Source organism: Bombina bombina, chromosome 4 (assembly GCF_027579735.1).
Source record: "Bombina bombina isolate aBomBom1 chromosome 4, aBomBom1.pri, whole genome shotgun sequence".
Lineage (NCBI taxonomy): Eukaryota > Metazoa > Chordata > Amphibia > Anura > Bombinatoridae > Bombina > Bombina bombina.
Genome location: NC_069502.1, coordinates 186,931,761 through 186,958,440, shown reverse-complemented (window position 1 = coordinate 186,958,440; position 26,680 = coordinate 186,931,761). Strand labels below are relative to the sequence as shown.

General features: G+C 38.3%; 1 protein-coding gene across 2 annotated transcripts in view; it reads right to left on the bottom strand.

Moving 5' to 3' along the window:
- Nucleotides 1–10,030, bottom strand: part of RNASEH1 (ribonuclease H1) — a 166,750-nt gene extending 156,720 nt beyond the window's left edge. Inside the window, exons 1-3 of one of the 2 annotated variants that reach the window (XM_053709725.1) lie at nt 9,926–10,030; nt 7,767–7,955; nt 6,732–6,853 (exon numbers count right to left, since the gene is read on the bottom strand). In XM_053709725.1, coding sequence (XP_053565700.1) covers nt 6,732–6,853; nt 7,767–7,903 — 259 coding nt within the window. In that variant the 5' untranslated portion in view covers nt 7,904–7,955; nt 9,926–10,030. Of the gene's footprint in view, nt 1–6,731; nt 6,854–7,766; nt 7,956–9,830 lie in introns of both variants that reach the window. The other variant, XM_053709724.1, reaches the window with a different exon arrangement.
- Nucleotides 10,031–26,680: the final 16,650 nt, after the last annotated feature.

The window sequence follows — 26,680 nt, the reverse complement described above, 5'->3', positions numbered from 1 at the left end:
AGGGTGTCTACTTTTCAAAAATATATGGTTTGATGGGGGTAAATTCCATTGGCCAGCTTCAGAAATGTCCCAAATAGGACATGGGTGCATGATGACCGATGTGAAAATTCCAAGTTGAAAAACTGGAATGCGCTTCCTAAAATTAAGGCCTTTTAGCCCCCAGAGAACCCGACACACCTATACATGGGTGGTATCACTGTACTCAGGAGATGTTGTTGAACACATATTGAGGTGTTTTTTGGCAGTAACACATAACAGGAACTGAGAATCCATGCCTAAAGTACAATGTGTGTGAAAAATAACACAAAAAAATGACTACCCAAAAGTTTGACAAAGACTGGTGGTTAAATAAGTTCATGGAAAGTGTGAAAATACCAGCATTTCAAATACCCTAGGGGGTCTACTTCTCAAAAATATATGGTTTTATGGGGGTAAATTTCATTGACCGGCTTCAGAAATGTCCCAAATAGGACATGGGTGCATGATGACCGATGTGAAAATTCCAAGTTGAAAAACTGGAATGCGCTTCCTAAAAATAAGGCCTTCTAGCCCCCAGAGAACCCAACACACCTATACATGGGTGGTATCACTGTACTCAGGAGATGTTGTTGAACACATATTGAGGTGTTTTTTGGCAGTAACACATAACAGGAACTGAGAATCCATGCCTAAAGTACAATGTGTGTGAAAAATAACACAAAAAAATGACTACCCAAAAGTTTGACCAAGACTGGTGGTTAAATAAGTTCATGGAAAGTGTGAAAATACCAGCATTTCAAATACCCTAGGGGGTCTACTTCTCAAAAATATATGGTTTGATGGGGGTAAATTCCATTGGCCAGCTTCAGAAATGTCCCAAATAGGACATGGGTGCATGATGACCGATGTGAAAATTCCAAGTTGAAAAACTGGAATGCGCTTCCTAAAATTAAGGCCTTTTAGCCCCCAGAGAACCCGACACACCTATACATGGGTGGTATCACTGTACTCAGGAGATGTTGTTGAACATGTATTGAGGGGTTTTTTGGTAGTAACACATAACAGGAACTGAGAATCCATGCCTAAAGTACAATGTGTGTGAAAAATAACACAAAATAATGACTACCCAAAAGTTTGACAAAGACTGGTGGTTGAATTAGTGCATGGAAAGTGTTAAAATACAAGCATTTGAAATACCCTAGGGTGTCTACTTTTCAAAAATATATGGTTTGATGGGGGTAAATTCCATTGACCAGCTTCAGAAATGTCCCAAATAGGACATGGGTGCATGATGACCGATGTGAAAATTCCAAGTTGAAAAACTGGAATGCGCTCCCTAAAAATAAGAGCTTTTAGCCCCCCGAGAACCCGACACACCTATACATGGGTGGTATCACTGTACCCAGGAGATGCTGCTGAAGACATATGAGGGTGTTATTTGGCAGTAACCCTTAATATTATCAGTAAATGTATTCTTAAATTGCTATTTTGTCAAAAAATCAAATTATTTTTTTTCCCCCCCAAACTTTGGCATAGATTGGTGGTAAAATGGTTGCATGAAAAAAGTCAAAATACCCCAAGTTTAATACCTTAGGTTGTCTTCTTTTAAAAAATATATACATTTGAAGGGTTATTCAGGGATTCATGACAGATATTGGTGTTACAATGTAACTATCGCCAATTTTGAAAAAACATGGTTTTGAAATAGCAAAGCGCTACTTGTACTTATTGCCCTATAACTTGCAAAAAAAGCAAAGAACATGTAAACATTGGGTATTTATAAACTCAGGACAAAATTTAGAAACTGTTTAGCATTGGTATTTTATGGTGGTTGTAGATGTGTAAGAGATTTTGGGGCTCAAAGTTAGAAAAAGTGCATTTTTTTCTCATATTTTATATTTTTTTTTATAGTAAATTATAAGATATGATGAAAATAATCATATCTTTAGAAAGTCCATTTAATGGCGAGAAAAACAGTATATAATATGTGTGGGTACAGTAAATGAGTAAGAGGAAAATTACAGTTAAACACAAACATCGCAGAAATGCAAAAATAGCCTTGGTCCCAGATGGTCAACAAATTGAAAAGTGGTCTGGTCACTAAGGGGTTAAACAAAGGATACCAAGAGAACGAAGCACAGCAGATATTAAAAGTAAATTGGAAAGTTGTTTCAAATTGCATGTTGTATCTGAATTATTAAAGTTTTAGCTTGACTTTACTCTCCCTTCAATTCTATTGTCCCCATGCAATTCAATGCAAACAATCAACCCCTTACTAACTTTCAAGAAACTCAAAGAATAGAAGATTAATTGTTTGGAGTGGAATAGAATAGATCTGTACAAGGACTTAAGTGGAGGGAAGAACAAGCAATAAAAATGAAAGTGAAACCTATAACGTTATTGTTTTAGTTAAAGTGAAAGTAAAGTTGATGATATTGCTATATACGGTTATATAAATCGATTATAAATAACTTTCATTCAACATTTTTTTGTATTTATTTCTAACATGATTTTCTTACCATGATATCCATCAGATTTTTTCTCTGTTCCTCCGCCCGCATTCATTTTTTTTCTCTTTAGTCGTGACGAATGAGAGATATTGTAATCTCATTGGTCCCCCATGGGCATCTTCCTAGGCACCCATTTTGCAATGCGCATCCGGCTATCCATGAATTTCATCCATCATCAGATGCGCGTTCACGATAGCCGCATGCGCATTTAATTTATCAAAGGAAATTCATTATACGGACGTCACTTCATTGTAACATTGATCAGAACGCTTATTTTTGCGCATGTGTGAACTATTGGGCTCACGAGAGTGCGCACGGATAAGGACGTATAGAGCGGGTGGGACCGCTCTTACGTCTAACACTTCTAAACCCGAAGCTAGCAGGGGGCGGAGGAAGCTAGCAAATGGTACGGAATAAAAGATAAAAAATTCTTTAATATAGGAACATTTTGAGGAAAAAAATTAGTTAGCGACTATAATGCATCTTAGTAGTAGAATCCATAACGTTTTTTAGGTATATGAAAATTGAATTTCACTATTCAAATTGTTATTAATGTAATTATTATTTTGTTGTTAAATAAAACTATTTAAATTGTTACTATTTTTCTCCTTTCAATAAAGTACAGCTGAAAAATAAATCAAATATGAATTATTAACTTACTAAACTGGATAGTTCACCTTCCAATAGTTCCATAAATATCTATGCATTTTTAACAGAATTTAACTAAATCAGTAATTTGTTGATATAAAAATCGGAAAAAATATGAAGTTATTATAAAAAAAAAATACGTAGAAAGCCTTGATTTAAATAGTCTTACGGACTAGTGATTTAAATCTAATCCACCCTGCTTGTAATGTAACAAAACAACAGACAACTAAAAAAGGTATATTAAAAAAGCAAAAAAGTTAACCCATTAAAGGGACATTATACACTAGATTTTTCTTTGCATAAATGTTTTGTAGTTGATCCATTTAGATAGCCCATATAGGCTTATTTTTTTTAAAATGTTTGTGTAAAGGGTCTTTTCATATGCAACAGAAGGGGAGGGGGTGCGAGTTATTTCCCATTTTCAGTACACATTTTTATACAAGTATCTGTGCATATTATTCTTTATAGTAATGTCTATTACATGCAGTTATATGAACATTGTGATACTGTCCCTTTAACTACCACGACGTACATGTAGATTGTAAGTTCCCACAGGAACAGGGCCCTCAATTCCCCCTGTATGTCTGTAATTTTTTGTCTTTTATTGTATTGTTTCACTGTTGTACCCATGGACAGCGCTGCAGAACCTGTTGGCGCTTTATAAATAAAGAAAAATAATAATAATAATAATAATAATAATAATACCCTGGGTACATCGCTGGTCCTTAAAGTGATTGTAAAGTATAACACAATACTGGCCAGTATATAAATGTAATCTTTAAAACAGGGGCACTTTAATTTATTAAAATTTTGAAGGACTCTTCCTTTTTTAAATATTTCCCACTTAGTTATGGTAAATATACGCTGTTCCTCCTCCCGCATCTCCTACCTTTTTTAGCACATTGATGACGAATCCGGCCTCCTCCAATCGTTGTGTGCCCAACGAGCTGGAAGCCAAATGGGGCACGCAACGATTAGAAGAAGTCGGATTCATCATCGATCTGCTAAATACAGTATGAGATGCAGGCGGAGGAACGGCGGTATGTTTACCATAACTAAGTGAAAAATATTTTAAAAATTAAGTGTCTTTCAAATTTTTTATAAATTAAAGCGCCCGTGTTTTAAAGATTACATTTATATATTGGCCAGTATTGTGTTATGCTTTACAATCACTTTAAGGGGTTAAACATGTTATAATATTTTCATGCCAAAAGGGTTAATTTTAAAGCCATTTCAATTTAAAGTTAAATTATCATAAAGTGCATTAAGGTTTAAAACTGGGACTCTACAGCTTACTTGCTGCCAACGACAGATCCCAACGAAAAAGTTTATTTAGCCCGGAAATATTTTTATTTATTTTTTTAAAAACAAACAAAGATCTCTAATAAATTTTAAGCATTTGCTTTTAGACAAAAGAAAATAGAATATGTAAGTATTGTGTCTATAATTTCCATATGATGAGGAAAAAAATAAAAAGTTTAAAATACTGCACAGTTACATTACAGATCTGTGGTATCCTCTAACAAAGCCATGTGACAAGAATCAATGCGCGTGCACGCATGTGTGTATATATTTTTATTAATCACAAAGATCCGCACTCTGGACTTGCAAGTGAATAATACATTTTTAAATAAAGTTTTATAAGTCAGTCACTTGCACACACAGATAGTGCAGATCCTTATGATAATTGTTATAATCTACCGTTCAAACACCCTGGCAGATATCCAAAGTTGTGAGTTTAAATTCGTACCGGTTTATTAACAGACATACATACACACAATGAGAATGCTGCACTTTAAAATGATACAGAGTATTATTATTATCGGTTATTTGTAGACCGCCAACAGATTCCGCAGCACTATAAACATAGGCAGAATACAAGGAAACATTTATAGGGATCAACAGGAAGAGGGCCCTGCCAAGAGTTGCACTGTTGTAGTCAGCTCTTAAGAAGGTGATCAACAAACAGCTGGGCTCTTAGGCTTACATGCCGAGGGGGTTTAAGGGGATAGCAATTGAGGAGAGTAACTGGTATAAAGATAGGTTAGTGTAGGTTGTATGTATGAACAGTAGAGTCTTTAGGGAGCACTTGAAGCTTTCAAAACTAGGGGAGAGTCTTGTGGAGCAAGGCAGAGAGTTCCACAAGATAAGAGCCAGGCTGGAGAAGCCTTGTAAACGGGAGTGTGATGAGGTAACAAGAGAGGAGGAGAGTAGGAGGTCCTGAGCAGAGCGAAGGGGATGGGAGGGAGAGTATCTGGAGACAACGTCTGAGATATAGGGGGGAGCAGTGCAGTTGAGGGCTTTGTATGTCAGAGTGAGAATTTTGTGTTTAACCCTGGAGGCAAGAGGAAGCCAGTGAAGGGATTTGCAAAGAGGTGCAGCAGATGAAGAGTGACGTTTAAGGAAGATGAGCCTGGCAGAGGCATTCATTATGGATTGTAAAGGAGCTAGGCGGCAGCTGGGGAGACCAGAGAGAATAGAGTTGCAGTAATCGGGAAAGGATGAGAGTGGATTGAAATCTTAGTTGTGTCATGTGTAAGGAAATGTCTAATTTTAGAGATGTTTGATCAAGAAAAGGTTTTTTGAGGATAGGTGTGACAAGTGCATGTTTTAGAGATGAGGGAAATATACCAGTGCTGAGGGAGAGATTGAAAACATGTGAGTATAGGGGTAAGGGTAGCTGACTCTTAAATAACTCAATGGGCTTGAGCACAAATCTTGTCCTATAAACCTTCCCTTAAGACAACTATTTGTATTTCTGGTTAATGACTAATAATGTTAAAAATGAACTAGTTGGAAGTGGATGCAGTAAATGGATTGATCCATCAAGTATACATTTTTTCCTTAAAGGGACACAAAACCCAAATGGTTTCTTTCATGATTCAGATAAAACCGTAAAATTATAAAAAAATAAATTAATTCCACTTTACTTATATTTTCAAATGTAAGTACTTTTTGTATCATTTGAAGAAAAGCAGGTTCAAGAGAATGCATGTGTATTGAGCACTATATGTCAAAACTTTTGCAAGAATTATTTTAACAATGTTAAATATTGTGCAAACACGAGAGAGAGAAAAAGAAAGAGGGAAAGAGAAATGTAGGTTGTGTGTCCCTTTAAGGAAGAAACGTATACTTGATGGATCAATCTATTTACTACATCCACTTCCAACTAGTTCATTTTTAACATTATTAGTCATTAACCAGAGATACAAATAGTTGACTTAAGGGAAGGTTTATAGGACAAGAATTGTGAGTGAGCGCTGAATCTGACATTCAACCACTTTCTATGTGCCACAGTGCTGGAGTTATAATGGTAAAAAAAAAAAAATGTTTAATCATTTTTAGAGATTAAACACACAGCAGTGTAGATAGTCATAAAATGACATGCTCTAACAAATTAGAACGTAATATATGGACTATTATGGCCCATGCCCAAAAGTTATGGCTTTCTCCCACGGAACAGGACAGCACCTTAACACTCAACTATCATCAGATCAAAACATTATAATTTGTACACTTTTGCTTCACTAGAATTGGTATCTAAGACAAAGGCAAATTTAGAAAACATGCTACATGCATGTGATATACTCGTACCTTCTCCACTAACACATGGAGCTTGTTTAACGCTTCCGACAAATTCCAAAGCATCCTCTTCGCTTGCAAACTTTTTGTACCTGGCAGAAGGAAACCGATCCACTTGTGCTTTACATTCTTCCCTAAAAATTTGATAATAGGAGAAATAGTAACCTAATTTTTTAACACTTAAAATAAAAAAAGCTTGTAGATTTGATATTAATTTGATTCTTATATGTGAAAGAATTTACAATGTATTAAAAAATTCTAGAATTTTATTTTGAAATAAAAATAAAGAAATATCAGTGAGAATGTTACTCAAAATCCATCCCTCTATTTTGCTCACTCATTTCCCCACTATACAAAAATATGGGTCTTCATAGATAGCATTTGTTATTACCACTTTAAATCAAGGTGACAAATACTCAAGCCTTCCATATGTACAATGATAATCAGCAGAACGTTTTTTTATCGCAAACACCCAAGGTCAAGGATTTAATCAGGCTGAGGACTTTGCCAATGCTTTAAAAGGGACATTGTACACAAGATTTTTTTTTGCATAAATGTGTTGCATATGATTCATTTATATAGCCCATCTCTGGGTGTTTTTGTAAAAATGTATAGTTTGCTTATTTTTAAATACCATTGTGCTGATTTTCAGACTCCTAACCAAGCCCCAAAATTGTAAATGTATACTGATGTATACAGACGTCACATTGATTCTGTTTGTATAATGGGACTATCCATATGCAGGCAGGGGAGGTGCTCTTAGTCCCTTTCAGTGGTTGTTCCAGACTTACCTCATCAACAGCACTAAATTGGGAGCTTCTAAGTAAGTTTTGAAGAGGTTTTATGATGGATTATATTAGTATCTGTGCATATTATTCTTTATATTAGTGTCTATTACATGCAGTTAAATTAAAATTGGTGTATACTGTCCCTTTAACCTGGAGCACTTTACTTATAAATAATCACGACTTCTGCCTAGCCCCTAACTAGACCAAGATGCCTAAGAAAGTTCTGTAACACAAATTCATGTAAAATATAAATTTTTACCACGTGTTATAGACTCCAGGTTTTCGACCAGTCCTCACAGCATAAAACATTCTGAAAAGGATTCTTTGCACGCCGCCGAAAGTGGTACAGAGGTGTGGAACAGAAGACCAAGCTGACGCCACTGGGATCCTGAGCATCTCCCTCGTGCAGAAACACCTGCACTGGGTCAGCTTCTAAAACTGAGGAATCCTAAAGAGAACAATATATCATCAGTATAGACTAAGCAAATTACTTAAAGGGACACTGAACCCAATTTTTTTTCTTTTGTGATTCAGATAGAGCATGACATTTTAATTAACTTTCTAATGTACTCCTATTACCAAATTTTCTTTATTCTCTTGGTATCTTTATTTGAAATGCAAGAATGTAAGTTTAGATGCCGGCCCATTTTTGGTGAACAACCTCGTTGTCTTTGCTGATTGGTGGATAAATTCATCCATTAAAAAAGTGCTTTCCAGAGTTCTTAACCAAAAAAAGCTTAGATGCCTTATTTTTCAAATAAAGATAGCAAGAGAATGAAGAAAAATTGATAATAGGAGTAAATTAGCAAGGTGCTTAAAATTGCATGCTCTATCTGAATCATGAAAGAAAAAAAAATTGGGTTCAGTGTCCCTTTAAGACCTTTTTTAGTAACATATGCACTATACCAGCCAGCTTGTATAGTTGTTATACAGATAGGCCAGCACATAATATATTTTGCTGAATAGAAAGAGACAAGTCAGCCTGTGTAATGTACTGGATTTCTTCTACTGACTTTTGTCTACATCATTTTTTTCATAACACTGCAGTATTGATATTTTCAGTATAGGTAGTGGTTTCAACAGGGAAAAGCTATGATTTCAAATGACAACATAAAGGTAAAGTATATATTTGCAAACAACAACACATGACAGCATGTGCAACAGACTGGATGTGTGTGTGTGGGGAGGTTACAGAAAACTGTTCCTTTAAAGAAATAAGTGTAATGGTTTAATGACCATAAAGCAATGATAGCCGTCTTGTTGTAATGCAATTTCTTTATATAATCTTCTGTGCTGAGGACAATTAGGGACATCTATAAATGAGTCTTCAAAGTGTGCCGCCAATGACTGCGTGGAATATTACAGTGTTAAAAGAACATTTTAAAATGGTAATATAAAATTATAAATTGTATATATAAAAAAACTCTGCACTATACTTTCATTATTTATTTTGTCCCCTTTTCCTGTAATTCCAGTCTGAAATTGTGAGCATTTCAGTTCCTGATAGAAATGGAAGTGCAGAGCACGGTTATATTCCACACAGCCATTGGCTGCACACTCTAGTGACCTATTTATAACTGTACCCAACTGGTCACACAGCACAGAAGGCAACCTAAGTTACAACATGGCAGCTCCCATTGTTTTATAGAAACTAAAACTTTACAATTATTTTTGTCACTTTTTAAACAATACTTTAAAAAATCGACATGTTCTTCTTAGACTTATCTTTTCTTTGAATGCTTCATTCTATCTAGCATGTATTGAGTGTCCCTTTAAAGGAGTCCGCTTTTCCATTTCTATGTCCATACGTGTGTACACTTGGTACAAATAAGCATGAACTAAGCAGTTTATGTTATACTTGAACCGATTCCCTTGCTACGTATCTTATATGAGGAAGAGGGGCCTGTATACGCAAGGTACACCAATCAGAGTTTGTGCATGCAATATAGACCTATTTTAACCCAATACGTTTACCAGCCAACGTATTTTAATCAAACAGTAGCTTAGCACGATGAGTATATGTGAAATGTTATGAATAGACTGTGTGTGTGCGGAGTACGGATTGTCCAGGCAAATACAGCACACAGAGTTAACACTGCAGCTTCCGTGTGAGATACAGGGGGAGTATGCTAGTGGCAAGGTACACTACATCCCTAGCTGCTTGTATGTTATGTTACACACAACTCAACAGTCAACTTAGTACGCGTGATACAGAAAGAAGTACACGACTCAAACTTGACATATTGTAACATACAGTAATGCCGTTACAATCTTACATTAACCACTGGCAGCTAGAGAGGGCTCAAGCGGGGCCATTACAGACCTATCTGAAAAGGAGCTGATGTTAACAAGGAATACAGTAACCCCACGACTCCATTTCCTCCTGAGATAACAGAAGAGCCGAAACAATCACTTTACCTAAGCTTTTGGTGTGGTGGAAGAAGAAAAAAAAAAGAGTTATAGCTCCACCTATTGTGATTTCTATTGGTTGCTGAAATGAACGCTTAGCTTTTATTGGGCATCACAAAAAGCAGCACTAAAGTAGGGAAAGAGTAACGACAACGGAACACTGGGAGGGACAGAATAAGTTATATAGCGTTTGACTTCATCAGCATTCACAGTATTATTAAAAAAAATGTAAATCAAGCCCTTAGTAATTACATGCTGGATTGTCGCATGGAACAGTTAAAAAAACGTGCCAAATAATTTTTAGCAAACAAATAATAATTTCTTTATCATGCGGTCATAGAAAATTGCACCGAATAAAATATAATGGCATAGTTCAAGTTTCTAATCCTTCTGCCCCCAGCGTTACCAAGCCATATGAGACGGTATTGAGGTCTCTTCTCTGTGTCAGTGAATGTATCAGTAAATTCAAACATACAAAAATAATAAATACGACAAGGAAGTTGGTTTCTTATTCAAGCTGTTTCTTATTCGGGAAATTCTGTTTCTTATTCATGGAAGTTGGTTTCTTATTCAATTTTTTTGTCAGACTGCTTTAAATTGACTTTAAAATAAAAAAATAGGTTTTATTAAAATAATAATATGATTCATATAATGTAGTTACACAGAGGTGGAATCTCGTTATATAACAATTAGATATACAGACTTGAAAAAAGGGCATACGTTGGCACCACTACAAATATTACTATTTTGAATAAGTAACATATATTTTCAAAGGGTTAATAACCATTGGGCCACTAATTTCACTATGCATATATACAGGGTAGATCCCCCTCCATGCCATGCAATTGTTTTTAGCCTGGCCCAATTGTGTTTTTGGCACAGAAATTGATGCCAACCCTGGCATAGATAACATAATTCTCATTTTTGAATAAGTAACAGATACTTTCAAAGGGTTAATAACCATTGGGCCACTGATTTCACTATCAATATCTACAGGGTAGATCTCCCTCCATGCCATGCAATTGTTTTTGGCACATAAATTGATGCCAACCCTGGCATAGGTGACATAATTCTCATTTTTGAATAAGTAACAGATACTTTCAAAGGGTTAATAACCATTGTGCCACTGATTTCACTATGAATATATACAGGGCAGATCCCCCTCCATGCCATGCAATTGTTTTTAGCCTGGCCCAATGGTGTTTTTGGCACAGAAATTGATGCCAACCCTGGCATAGATAACATAATTCTCATTTTTGAATAAGTAACAGATATTTTCAAAGGGTTAATAACCATTAGGCCACTGATTTCACTATGAATATCTACAGGGTAGATGCCCCTCCATGCCATGCAATTGTTTTAGCCTGGCCCAATGGTGTTTTTGGCACAGAAATTTATGCCAACCCTGGCATAGGTGACATAATTCTCATTTTTGAATAAGTAACATATATTTTCAAAGGGTTAATAACCATTGGGCCACTGATTTCACTATGAATATATACAGGGCAGATCCCCTTCATGCCATGCAATTGTTTTTAGCCTGGCCCAATGGTGTTTTGGGCACAGAAATTGATGCCAACACTGGCATAGATAACATAATTCTCATTTTTGAATAAGTAACATATATTTTCAAAGGGTTAATAACCATTGGGCCACTGATTTCAAAATAAATATATACAGGTTAGATCTCCCTCCATGACATGCAATTGTTTTTAGCCTGGCCCAATGGTGTTTTGGGCACAGAAATTGATGCCAACCCTGGCATAGATAACATAATTCTCATTTTTGAATAAGTAACAGATATTTTCAAAGGGTTAATAACCATTGGGCCACTGATTTCACTATGCATATATACAGGGTAGATCCCCCTCCATGATATGCAATTGTTTTTAGCCTGGCCCAATGGTGTTTCGGGCACAGAAATTGATGCCAACACTGGCATAGGTTGACATAATTCTCATTTTTGAATAAGTAACAGATATTTTCAAAGGGTTAATAACCATTGGGCCACTGATTTCACTATGAATTTATACAGGGTAGATCCCCCTCCATGTCATGCAATTGTTTTTAGCCTGGCCCAATGGTGTTTTTGGCACAGAAATTGATGTCAAACGTGCACAGATTTTACTGTGCAGAGGTTCACAAAGCATATAATTGAAACTGTGATAGTTTTTACTAGAAGTATTTTTGCTAATATGTGTGTTGCTCTCTTAAAGGGACAGTAAAGTCATAATTAAACTTGTATGATTCTGATAGAGAATGCACTTTTAAACACATTCCCAATAAACTTCTATCATCTAATTTGCTTTGTTTTCTTGGTATCCTTTGTTAAAAAGCAGCAATGCAGTAGTGGGAGCTAGCTGCTAGCTCAACCAATGTGTCAAGCTAGCTTCACGTGGTGCAATGCTGCTAACAAAGGATACTAACAGAATTAAGTACATTTAATAACAGAAGTAAATTGGAAAATTGTTTAAAAAGTGTATGCTCTATCTGAATCATGAAATAAATAAAATGGGTTTCATGTCCCTTTAAAGAAAAAGTTCAGACAAGACAGGGCATGCAGATGGTTGATTTAAATATACAATATCTCAATCCATTATACACCAAGTTAACATAGCTCCCAACCATTCTGCATATTGCAGGATCGTAACCGCTTGGGAGCTCTACTCCGCTGTCCCTCTATCAGCTTCCCCTTCAGGGCAAATATCCCAAGGTGAAAACTGTGATTTCTCTGGTCCCACCCATGACCAGCCTTCCATCCCAAGGCGACCAGATATAAAAGTACAAATCAATCTGATTATGTTTCTATATGCATACTGTTCCATAGGTTTTATGTAGTTCATGATGATCATGACCTGGGAGATAGAAAGGACGTCAATCTTCTTCCAATATTTGCAATGGACAATTTGGTTGGCATGAAGAGATAAATCAGAAGTATCTTACAAGACTTTACCATCTTTGGAAGACCTAAGTGAAGGAGACCCACCTCAGGCTTACTAGGAGTGTTAATCTGAAGTTCACAAACCAGCCTAAAGACACTGCCCCACAAGATTTTAAAGGGACATGAAACCCAAACATTTTCTTTCATGATTCGGGTAGAACATACAATTTTAAACAACTTTTTCATTTACTTCTATTATTAAATTTCCTTCATTCTCTTGGTATAATTTGTTTAAGGAGCAGCAATGCACTACTGGTTTCTAACTGAACACATGGGCGAGCCAATGACAATAGGTATATATATGCATCCACCAATCAGCAGCTAGAACCTAGATTATTTGCTGATCCTGAGCTTACCTAGATAAACCTGTCAGTAAAGGATAACAAGAGAAGGAAGCAAATTAAATAATAGAAGTAAATTGGAAAATTGTTTAAAATTGTTTTCTCTATCTGAATCATGAAAGAAAATTTTTGGGTTTCATGTCCCTTAGGGCATTCCCACCATATGTCGTTCCAAGCTGGCCACAAATCTCTCCATCATAGAGGAGAGGCATTGTCAAATATCCTGTGGAAGGTAGTTGGAACTAGTTGACATCTCACAATAATTTTATTATGTAGTTCCCACAGTGTAGGATTTTTTTAGTAAAGATAATTTCTCTAAACCGCACCTTGGGATCAACTAAAAAAACAAAATTTATGCTTACCTGATAAATTTATTTCTCTTGTTGTGTATCCAGTCCACAGGTTCATCCATTACTTGTGGGGTATTCTCCTTCCCAACAGGAAGCTGCAAGAGGACACCCACAGCAGAGCTGTCTATATAGCTCCTCCCCTAACTGCCACCCCCAGTCATTCGACTGAAGACAAGCAAGAAAAAAAGGAGAAACTATAGGGTGCAGTGGTCACTGTAGTTTAAACATAAAAAACACCTGCCTTAAAATGACAGGGCGGGCCGTGGACTGGATACACCACAAGAGAAAGAAATTTATCAGGTAAGCATAAATTTTGTTTTCTCTTGTAAAGGTGTATCCAGTCCACGGGTTCATCCATTACTTGTGGGATACCAATACCAAAGCTTTAGGACACGGATGAAGGGAGGGACAAGGCAGGAAACTTAAACGGAAGGCACCACTGCCTGTAAGACCTTTCTCCCAAAAATAGCCTCCAAAGAAGCAAAAGTATCAAATTTATAGAATTTAGAAAAGGTATGAAGCGAAGACCAAGTCGCCGCCTTACAAATCTGTTCAACAGAGGCCTCATGTTTAAAAGCCCAGGTGGAAGCTACTGCTCTAGTAGAATGAGCTGTAATTCTTTCAGGAGGCTGCTGGCCAGCAGTCTCATAAGCTAAGCGAATTATGCTTCTTAGCCAAAAGGAAAGAGAAGTTGCCGAAGCCTTTTAGCCTCTCCTCTGTCCAGAGTAGACAACAAACAAAGCAGATGTTTGACGAAAATCTTTCGTAGCTTGTAAATAAAACTTTAAAGCACGAACCACATGAAGATTGTGTAATAGACGTTCCTTCTTTGAAAAAGGATTAAGACATAGGGAAGGAACAACAATCTCCTGATTTAAATTCTTATTAGATACCACCTTAGGTAGAAACCCAGGTTTGGTACGTAACACTACCTTATCTGCATGGAAAATCAAATAAGGGGAATCACACTGTAAAGCAGATAACTCCGAAACTCTTCGAGCCGAGGAGATAGCTACTAAAAATAGAACTTTCCAAGATAAAAGCTTAATATCTATGGAATGCAAAGGTTCAAACGGAACCCCTTGAAGAACTTTAAGAACTAAATTTAAACTCCATGGCAGAGCAACAGGTTTAAACACAGGCTTGATTCTAACTAAAGCCTGACAAAACGCCTGAACGTCTGGAACCTCAGCCAGACGTTTGTGCAAAAGAATAGACAGAGCAGAAATCTGTCCCTCTAAGGAACTAGCTGACAATCCCTTCTCCAATCCTTCTTGGAGAATAGATAATATCCTAGGAATCCTGACCTTACTCCATGAGTAACCCTTGGATTCACACCAATGAAGATATTTACACCATATCTTATGATAGATTTTCCTGGTGACAGGCTTTCGAGCCTGAATTAAGGTATCAATGACTGATTCGGAAAAACCACGCTTTGATAGAATCAAGCGTTCAATCTCCAAGCAGTCAGACGTAGAGAAATTAGATTTGGTTGTTTGAAGGAACCTTGAAGTAGAAGGTCCTGCCTTAGTGGCAGAGTCCATGGTGGAAAAGATGACATGTCCACCAGATCTGCATACCAAGTCCTGCGTGGCCACGCAGGGGCTATCAAGATCACTGAAGCTCTCTCCTGCTTGATCTTGGCAATCAGACAAGGGAGCAGAGGAAACAGTGGAAACACATAAGCCAGGCTGAAGGACCAGGGCACTGCTAGAGCATCTATCAGCGCTGTCTTGGGATCCCTGGACCCGTAACAAGGAAGCTTGGCGTTCTTACGAGACGCCATGAGATCCAGTTCTGGTTTGCCCCAAAGTTGGATCAACTGGGCAAATACCTCCGGATGGAGCTCCCACTCCCCCGGATGAAAAGTCTGCCGACTTAGAAAATCCGCCTCCCAGTTCTCTACTCCTGGGATATGGATAGCTGAGAGATGGCAAGAGTGAACCTTTGCCCATAGAATTATCTTTGAAACCTCCAACATTGCCAGGGGGCTCCTTGTTCCCCCCTGATGGTTGATATAGGCTACAGTCGTGATGTTGTCCGACTGAAATCTGATGAACCTGACCGCAGCTAGCTGAGGCCAAGCCTGAAGAGCATTGAATATCGCTCTTAGTTCCAGAATGTTTATTGGAAGGAGGGCCTCCTCCTGAGTCCACGAACCCTGAGCCTTCAGGGAGTTCCAGACTGCACCCCAGCCAAGAAGGCTGGCATCTATCGTTACTATAGTCCATTCTGGCCTGCGGAAACTCATTCCCTTGGACAGATGGACCCAAGATAGCCACCAGAGAAGAGAATCCCTGGTCTCTTGATCCAGATTTAGTAGAGGGGACAAATCTGTGTAATCCCCATTCCACTGATTGAGCATGAAAAGTTGCAGTGGTCTGAGATGTAGGCGGGCAAACAGAACTATGTCCATTGCCGCTACCATTAATCCGATTACCTCCATACACTGAGCCACTGACGGACGAGAAATGGAATAAAGAGCACGGCAGGAAGTTAGAAGTTTTGACAACCTGACCTCTGTCAGATAAATCTTCATTTCTACTGAATCTATCAGAGTTCCTAGGAAGGAAACTCTTGTTAGAGGTGAGAGAGAACTCTTTCCTTCGTTCACCTTCCACCCGTGAGACCTTAGGAATGCCAGAACAATGTCCGTATGGGACCTGGCGATATGAAAAGTTGACGCCTGTATCAGGATGTCGTCTAGTTAAGGGGCTACTGCTATACCCCGCGGTCTTAGAACCGCCAGAAGGGACCCTAGAACCTTCGTAAAGATTCTTGGTGCCGTGGCTAACCCGAAGGGAAGAGCCACAAACTGGTAATGCCTGTCTTGGAAGGCGAACTTGAGAAACTGATGATGATCCCTGTGTATTGGAATATGTAGATAAGCATCCTTTAAATCCACGGTAGTCATATATTGACCCTCCTGGATCATAGGTAGGATGGTTCGAATAGTCTCCATCTTGAAGGATGGGACCCTGAGAAATTTGTTTAGGATCTTGATATCCAAGATTGGTCTGAAAGTTCCCTCTTTCTTGGGAACTATAAACAGATTTGAATAGAAGCCCTGCCCCTGTTCCTCCTTTGGAACAGGGTGGATCACTCCCATAACTAGTAGGTCTTGAACGCAATGTAAGAATGCCTCTCTCTTTATCTGGTTTGCAGATAATTGTGAGAGATGAAATCTCCCCTTTGGAGATGAAGCTTTGAAATCCAGAAGATATCCCTGGAAAACAATCTCCAGAGCCCAGGGATCCTGGACATCTCTTGCCCAAGCCTGGGAGAAGAGAGAAAGTCTGCCCCCCACTAGATCCAGTCCCGGATCGGGGGCTTTTTGGCCTGTTTCCCCTTGTTCCAAGCATGGATAGGTCTCCAGACTGGCTTGAACTGGGCAAAATTTCCCTCTTGTTTTGTAGAAGAGGAAGATGAAGCTGCGCCACTCTTGAAGTTTTGAAAGGAACGAAAATTAGTCTGTTTGGTCCTTAACTTGTTGGACCTATCCTGGGGAAGGGCGTGGCCTTTTCCTCCAGTAATATCAGAAATGATCTCCTTCAGTCCAGGCCCAAATAGGGTCTGCCCTTTGAAGGGGATATTGAGAAGTTTAGACTTTGAAGTGACATCAGCTGACCAGGATTTAAGCCATAGCGCCCTACGTGCCTGAATGGCAAAAACTTAATTTTTAGGCGTTAGCATGGTTAAATGAAAAACGGCGTCAGAAATAAATGAATTGGCTAACTTAAGAGCTTTAAGCCTGTCAAGGATATCATCCAACGGGGTCTCTACCTGTAAAGCCTCCTCCAGAGACTCGAACCAGAAAGCCCCTGCAGCAGTGACTGGGGCAATGCATGCAAGAGGCTGGAGAATAAAACCTTGTTGTATAAAGATTTTCTTAAGGAAACCCTCTAATTTCTTATCCATAGGATCTACGAAAGCACAACTGTCCTCGACAGGAATAGTTGTACGCTTAGCTAGGGTAGAGACTGCTCCCTCCACCTTAGGGACTGTCTGCCACAAGTCCCGTGTAGCGGCATCTATAGGAAACATTTTATTAAAAGCAGGAGGGGGAGAGAACGGCACACCTGGTCTATCCCATTCCTTAGTAATAATTTCTGAAAACCTCTTAGGGATTGGAAAAACATCAGTGTAAACAGGCACTGCAAAGTATTTGTCCATTTTACACAATTTCTCTGGGACTACAATGGTGTCACCGTCATCCAGAGTCGCTAAAACCTCCCTGAGCAACACGCGGAGGTGTTCAAGCTTAAATTTAAATGCTGTCATTTCAGAGTCAGACTGAAGTAACGCCTTCCCTGAATCAGAGAAGTCACCAACAGATAGAAGCTCTCCTGCTTCAACTTCTGCACATTGTGAGGGTATATCAGACATAGCTACTAAAGCGTCAGAGAGCTCTGTATTTGTTCTAGCCCCAGAGCTGTCCCGCTTTCCTTGTAACCCTGGCAGTTTGGACAATACCTCTGTGAGGGTATGATTCATAACTGCCGCCATGTCTTGTAAAGTAAACGCATTGGATGCTCTAGATGTACTTGGCGTCCCTTGAGCGGGAGTTATAGGTCCTGACACATGGGGAGAGCTAGATGGCATAACCTCCCTTTTGTCAGTCTCAGAAACCTCAGGTGATAAATCTTTAAAAGCCATAATAGGGTCTTTATAACTTATAGAAAGGTCAGTGCATTTGGTACACATTCTAAGAGGGGGTTCCACAATGGCTTCTAAACATAATGAACAAGGAGTTTCCTCTATGTCAGACATGTTTAACAGACTAGTAATGAGACCAGAAAGCTTGGAAAACACTTTAATAAATGTTAAAAAAGCAATAATAAAAAACGGTACTGTGCCTTTAAGAGAAAAAAACTACCACATAAACTGCAAAACAGTGAAAAAAAGTAGTAAACTCTACAAAATTTTTACAGTGTGTATAAGGGACTAAAGCAGCATTGCACCCACTTGCAAATGGATTATTAACCCCTCAGGCCCAAAAACGAATTAGAAAAACATTAAACCTGTTAACAAACAGTCAAACACACTGCCACAGCTCTGCTGTGGCTCCTACCTGCCCTTAAAAACGATTTTTGCAGGAACAAAACAACCCTCTATAGAGGTCCTATAAGCCAGAGGACTCCTTCAGGGAAGCTGGATGTCTCAGACTGAAAATGAAAATAGGCCCCTCCCACCATGCACTCAAAGTCAGAGGGCCTTAAAAAAGTACTCCTAGGAGTAATCTAACAAGCCATGCGGAAACTAGGCCCCAAATAAAGATCTATCACCCTCAGAGAAAAAACGTTTTTATTTATAAATCATGTAAACGTTTTTACACTAAGTAATATAGGTATTAACATGAATATTATCCCTTTTTCCAAGCATGATCCCAGTTGTTGTTAAATCACTGTATCAGGCTTACCTTAAATATAACAGGCGCTGTCAGCATTTTCTAGACCTTATCATCTCTCTAGAAAAAAATATACTGAACATACCTCAAAGCAGGCAATCTGCAGACCGTCCCCCCAACTAAAGTTTTCTTTCCATACTCTTCAGTTATGGGTGAGAACAGCAATGGACCTTAGTTACAAACCGCTAAGATCATCAAACCTCCAGGCAGAAGTCTTCTTCCAATTTCTGCCTGAGAGTAAAAACAGTACAACGCCGGTACCGTTTAAAAATAACAAACTTTTGATTGAAGATAAAAACTACACTAAGTCACCACATCTCTCTTGATACTTCCTTTCTTGTCGAGAGCTGCAAGAGAATGACTGGGGGTGGCAGTTAGGGGAGGAGCTATATAGATCGCTCTGCTGTGGGTGTCCTCTTGCAGCTTCCTGTTGGGAAGGAGAATATCCCACAAGTAATGGATGAACCCGTGGACTGGATACACCTTTACAAGAGAAATGTAGGTCTCTCTGCCGGGCAAGTTCTTGTCCAACTTTAGTTTGGTTAGGGCTAGAGAGTAATAAAAGATAATGGAAAGAGAGAGATCTCCGAATAAGGATCCCAATCGTCCACCTTTGCTATACACATATTGTAGACTTTCTGATGTAATTTTTTGGGGGTACCCCGATTAACGAATAACGCTTCCTAGTCTGTAATAGTCAAAGTAGAGTGAAGGCAGTATAGTGTTACGCCGCTCCCTTGCTCCGCCCTGGCTGTTGCTGCTCTGGCTGTTGCCAGGGATGCGGCGGTTGCTGTGAGCGTGCGGTGATGACATCATCGCCACACGTCTCTTCCCCTCTGAAGTCGGATCCTTTGAGCTCCTTGGCGTGAATCGTCGCCTATGTAAGTACCTGCATAATTTACATTCACTGTCCAAGTATAGGTGTTACGGTGTGTGCTCCTAGGTGCTTTATTATTTGTGTTGCTGGATTGCCTTAATATTGCTTAACTGACTCTGCCTGTCTGACTACTCTGCCTGTTTAACCCTTGAATTGCTGGATTGCCTTAATATTGTTGAACTCTGCCTATCTGACTACTCTGTCTGTTTAACCCTTGAATTTCTGGATTGCCTTAATATTGCTGAACTCTGCTTGTCTGACTACTCTGCCTGTTCAACCCTTGAATTGCCGGATTGCCTTATCATTGTTTAACACTGCCTGTATGACTATTCTGCCTGGTTTAACCCTGAACTGCTAAACTGCTGTATTATCTTTTGTTGCTGACTTCTGCCTGTTCCTGACCACTCTATTGGTTTATCCCTGAACTGCTATACTGCTGGTTTGCCTTTCTGTTGCCGTACCCTGCCTGTCTCTGACCATTCTCTGCCTTGATCTTGCTGCTGTGAAGGACTGCCCTGTCTACCGTGAATACTGCTTATCTCATTTTCTACACTCACTTTGTTTTGGGATATTTCCTTATCCTTCCGCCTTGACGCCAGGATAAGAAGACTACTGGCAAAGTTTGGTCTGATAGGGAAATATCCCACGAGCATTACATATAGAGTGTTTTAAATGATGTCTGAAAAACTCATCCACCCATTATTATCATATAGATCTCTAAGGTATATTACTTGTGAAGTTGACCATGTATTAAAATGAGTCTCGGGAAGGGTTTGAAGGGCACTCATGAGAGTATGTATTGGAGAAGGAGAAGGGGAAATATCTAAATGATGTCAGACATGGTCCCAATATTTTAGAGTTCCCAATATTACTATACAATGGCATTCAATGAAGATCTGCTAATTGTATCCCATAAGATATGCTGGTCACCCCCCACATTGTAAGGTGTGGCAATCTGGCTGCGTCATGATACACTATGATATTATTGAGAGTCAGACCCCTTTACATAATGTTTTTTGTGAGGTAAGTCTAGAGATACAAGGTTTATGACCCTTCCAGATATATGAGGATAGCATACTTTGCAATTTGCTAATTAGAGCTATGGGAACTGTGAGAGTGATACGTCTAAAGACATAGGTAATTTTGGGAAGGAATGTCATTTTAACCACAGCTATATGTCGGGTCGAAGAGATCTAGGTAAATTCTCAAGATCCTAGGAGTCTTTGGAATTCAGGAATCCATTCTACATAATTTTTAGTTATAACCTGGGAGAGGTCTGGACCTAAATAGACACCTAGGTGTTTGAGCTATGTATTTTAAATGGGTACAATGTCTGGAGTGTAGTCAGTTCCTATGATGCTAGATTAATGTGCAACACTTTTTATTAAGGTTAAGTTTGTAGACACTATAAGAGCCAAAGACATGGAGGAGGTTAAACACTCTCAGGAGTGAAGTAGAAGGGGATGTAACAATGCAATGTCATCCGCAAAAAAGTGCTATTTTATGTTGGGTATCATTGAAGAAGAGTCCTGTAATCCGATCGTCTAATCTGGGCTAGTGGTTTGGTTGCAAGTGCGAAGAGTAGAGGAGACAGAGGGCACCCTTGCCTATTGCCATTCAAAATCCTAAAACTATCGGACTTGAAACATATACCACTTATCCTAACTGAGTGACAGGGCCTTAACTGCTGTGGAGAATTCAGGTTTAGCTTTCAATAAGGAATACAAAGACAGCAAAGCAAATTTGATGATAAAAGTACATTGGAAAGTTGTTTAAAGTAGCATGCCCTATCTGAATCTTGAAAGTTCAATTTTGCCTAGACTGTCCCTTTAAAGGGATAGTAAACCCAAAACATTTTTTTAACTCATTCAAAACTTCTTAATTTAATAAAGTAATTTGCAATTGATACCTTTGTGCAATTTTCTTTCCATTTCTTGTAATTTCAATTGTAAAATTAAAACTGTGCCAAACCCATTTTTAACTTATTATGGGGCTATTATGATGTTCTACCTAGGTAGAAACATCATGGGGGCCCGCATGCGCATTACAAGTATTTTATTGCAAACACATGCGCAGACTTGGTCCCCTCCTACTGACAGGGAGCACAGAGCACAGGTTCTCGCAAACAGGCAACGGCATCAAGAGACTCACAATCATTGCAGGATGAGGATCATCACTTGGAGGGGCAGCTTCGCAGAAACAATTGAGAGGAGACGTTTAGGATAGGAACGTGTATGTTACAGTTCTTCCCTGCCTGTGATTTAGTGCAATTTGTGCTTCAGACGTTGACTACAGCGGTGAGTATGAACACTCTGGTTATCTAAGCTGTCGGGCTCATCTCCCCCCTCCCTCTTGCTTTGTTTGCTTTCATGTGGATTCGGAGCCCTCACTAATCAATCAAACACAGCAAGAGAAGGGGGAGGATGAGCCCGACAGCTTAGATAAACAGAGCGTTTATACTCACCACTGTATTCAACGTCTGAAGCACAAATGCACTAAATCACAGACAGGGAAGAAATGTAACATACACGCTGCTTGCTGTTCTTGTTAGTGCAGGACTGAACTGAGAAACACCAGCTGTAAGTCTTGCACAGCTCCCATTTAGTCCAGAGCACTTTTCGTTTGTTAAACTTGCATCCTGAAGCACTTGTCTATATTCCCTGTCTCCTCATCTCATTTGCCTGTGAGAGGCTGCCCCTCTAACTGATCCTTATAACTCTGCTAGTGATGAATAAGCTGTGAACACGAACAGCTGTTTATGAACATCAGTACTGCGCATGCGATGTTCACTGAATTTAATATTAAAATTAAGAGACCCAGCCGCTTCCCCATTGGATGGGGCGGATGCTGTATTAACATGAGCCATGCTTCATTTTATGGGCGGTCATTACTGCTCATTTTATGATAATCTTATCTTTTAAAGTAAGGTATGTAAAAGCTTCATTTAAAAAAAAAGACTGTATTTATAATAGTCATTATAATAATATATTTTAATTAGGTGGAAATTGGAATTTCATGTCATAATGACTGCTGTGAAAAAGATATTTTACACCAATTTTGTGCAAGACATGCTTGAGCATTACATACACATGTGGTATGAGTTTAATTCATTGAAAGCTTGCTAATAATACCAACTTTTAATCATATCATTCCATTCAAAATGCCAAAGATCACAGAATTTGACAGACATAATATAATATTTTTGCATTAGCAAGGCCACTCTCAAAGGGAAATCAGCAAACAAACTCAAAGGCGTCTATCTAGCTGCAGACTGGAGCTCCACTCTAGACAGGAAACATGATGTGACTTCAACTGTAGACAGGAAACATGTGACCTCCACTCAAAGCTTTTTTTTTAAATCAACTTTAATGTAACAAACAACCTATAGACAATCATTCTGAAAACAAAACATTTTGCAGCTTTCTTGTTGATAATGTTCATTCATAGTGGTTTATGCTGATTGTCATTTATAAGGTAACCACTGTGACTGTCATTTATAAGGTAACCACTGTGAATGTCATTTATAAGGTAACTATTGTGAATGAACATTAAGAATAGGAAAGCTGCAAAATGTACAAGGCTGAAGTTTTTATTCAGTCAGCTTCTTATTCTGCAACTGATTACAATTTGCAAAATAAATATATCTAGCATTATTTTTATTTTAAATAAAATAATACACTTTCCAAAAACCTAAACAAACTTACATTTTATTAAAAAAATAATAATCTTATATTGCAATAATCAGATGGCAAACATGGCATAATTTTTTATATAAGTAACTGATATCATAAAAGGGTTAAAATCCTTTGCACCGCTCATTTATGTGTGGAATATACAAGGCGTGAGCCTCTTCAAGGGACAGACATGTTATCAGCCTTATCCAACGCTCTTTATGGCAAACAAATGTTTGCCAACCTTGACACTTTATATATTTTACCTTTTCTAAATAAGTCATTGGTATTTAAAAAAGGATAAAAATCCTTTGTGCCACTCATTTATGTGTGTATATATACAAGGCGTGAACCCATCATAGCATAGACATGTTATCAGCCTGGCCCAGCGCTCTTTCTTGCAAACAAATTGGTGCCAACCTTGCCACTTCATATATTTTACCTTTTCTGAATAAGTAATTGGTATTTTAAAAGTGTTAAAATGATTTGGGTCACTAATTTCTGTATAGATATATACAGGGTTTTAACCCCATTTATAGAATAGACATATTTTCAGCCTGACCCAATGCTTTTTAAGGCAAACAATCTGGTGCCATCCTTGCCACTTCATACATTTTACCTTTTCTGAATAAGTAACGGGTATTTTAAAAGGGTTAAAATCCTTTGGGCCACTAATTTTTGAGTGGAAACATACACAGCGTGAAGCCCTTCATATAGGATAAGCATGTTTTTAGCCTGGCCCAATGATTTTTATGGCAAACAACCTTGTGCCAAACTTGCCATCTCATATATTTTACCTTTTCTAAATAAGTAACTGGTCATTTGAAAAGGTTAAAATACTTTGGGCCACTCATTTATGTGTGGAATATACAAGGCATGAATCCTTCATAGGACAGACATGTTATCAGCCTGGCTCAATGCTCTTTATGGCAAACAAATTAGTGACAACCTTGTCACTTCATATATCTTACCTTTTCTGAATAAGTGGTATTTTAAAAGGGTTAAAATCCTGTGGGCCACTTATTTCTGTGTGGATATATAAAGGGCACGAGCCCCTTTATAGCACAGACATGTTCTAAGCCTGGCCCAACACTTTTTATGACAAACAAACAAACAATCCCAAAGTATTTAAAGCCATTTGAAATGCCAGTTATTTATTTAGAAAAGGTCAAATATATGAAGTGACAAGGTTGACAATATTTTTTTACCATAGAAACCAGTGGGCCAGGCTGAAAACATGTTTATCCTATGTAGGGCTTTACGCCGTGTATGTATCCACGCAGAAATTAATGGCCCAAAGGATTTTAACCCTTTTAAAATACCAGTTAGTTATTCAGAAAAGGTAAAATATATGAAGTGTATATCAATGATATAGGTATAGAACTGCCTTATTCATCAAATTATGGTTCCATCTATAACCCATACACTCATATACCTTAGGGGAGTGCAGGGGTGCCCTAGGAGTTGGTATACAGTGTAATCCCAAAGAAAAAGAAAACCACTATTTGGCACATACTTAAACACATAGGTAGATCCGCAGAAAGGGAGCCAAAAAAATAAAACAACTTTTACTGTCAAATATTAAAATACAAATATTGGAGCATTTGGATTAAACACACTTCAATTGTCTATTTCAAAATAAGACAATAATCGTTGAGGCTCTAAGTTTGCAAAATTAAGCAGATTTCAACACTGTCAGAGGCCCATTGTAAGATGTCTACCGAGATAGAAAAAAATCCCTAAAAAACTACTGACTATGATTTGGTGCTACCCACATAGGTGGGTGAAGGGTAGGGTTTATCAGACTATCTCTTGGTAGGCAGCTGCTTACAATTATTGTGAAAAAGATACAGGCTTGCAGTGACTAAGGTACGGAATTACCTCTATATCAATCACAGAGAGCACACAAATAAAGTATAACCATGTCCAGATTACTCACAGACAGGCGAACGCCTAACGCATGTTTAACCTGGGCTTTCTTAGAGCCTCAACGATTTGACAGTAAAAGTTTTATTTATTTGCTCCCTTTCTGCGGATCTACCTATTTGTCTAAGTGTGTGCCAAATAGGGGTTTTATTTTTTTATTTTTTGGGGGATTACAAAATATATGAAGTGACAAGGTTGTCACCAATTTGTTTGCCATAAAGAGCATTGGGCCAGGCTGTTAAAGGGACACTGAACCCAAAGTTTTTCTTTTGTAATTCAGAAAGAGCATGCAATTTTAAGCAACTTTCTAATTTACTCCTATTATCAGTTTTTCTTCGTTCTCTTGCTATCTTTATTTGAAAAAGAAGGCATCTAAGCTTTTTTGGGTTCAGTACTCTGGACAGCACTTTTTTTATTGGTGGATGAATTTATCAACCAATCGGCAAGGACAACCCAGGTTGTTCACCAAAAATGGGCTGGCATCTAAACTTACATTCTTGCATTTCAAATAAAGATACCAAGAGAATGAAAAAAATTTTATAATAGGAGTAAATTAGAAAGTTGCTTAAAATTTCATGCTCAATCTGAATCACAAAAGAAAAATTTTGGTTACAGTGTCCCTTTAACATGTCTGTTGTATGATGGGGTTCACGCCCTGTATATATCCACATATAAATGAGTGGCCCACAGAATTTTAACCCATTTAAAATATCAGTTACTCAACATTTGTTTATTGCATTACAAGATGATCTTTTTTATAAAATGTAATTGTGTTTAGGTTTTTGGAAAGTGTATTATTTTATTTAAAGGGACAGTAAACATAGAAAATAATGTTATATAATTCTGCACATAGTGCATAATTATATAACATTATATTAGTGCTAGAGTTATATAACCTAATATTGCCTGCAAAGTTTTATTAAAAAATAGTGTTTTCCAGACCCGTTCTCTGTGCTCTTCTGAGCGGGTCTGTTTTTTACACAGAGCGCATCTGGCCAGCTGTCTAGTCACAGCCCAGCCCACCCGCGCCATTACACTCAGTGCAGCTCGCTCCCGCTGTCAGACAGAGCAGGAGCGAGCTGCACTGAGTGTAATGGCGCGGTCGGGCCAGGCTGTGACTAGACAGCTGGCCAGATGCGCTCTGTGTAAAAACCAGACCCGCTCAGAAGAGCACAGAGAGCGGGTCTGGAAAACACTATTTTTTAATAAAACTTTGCAGGCAATATTAGGTTATATAAAGCTAGCACT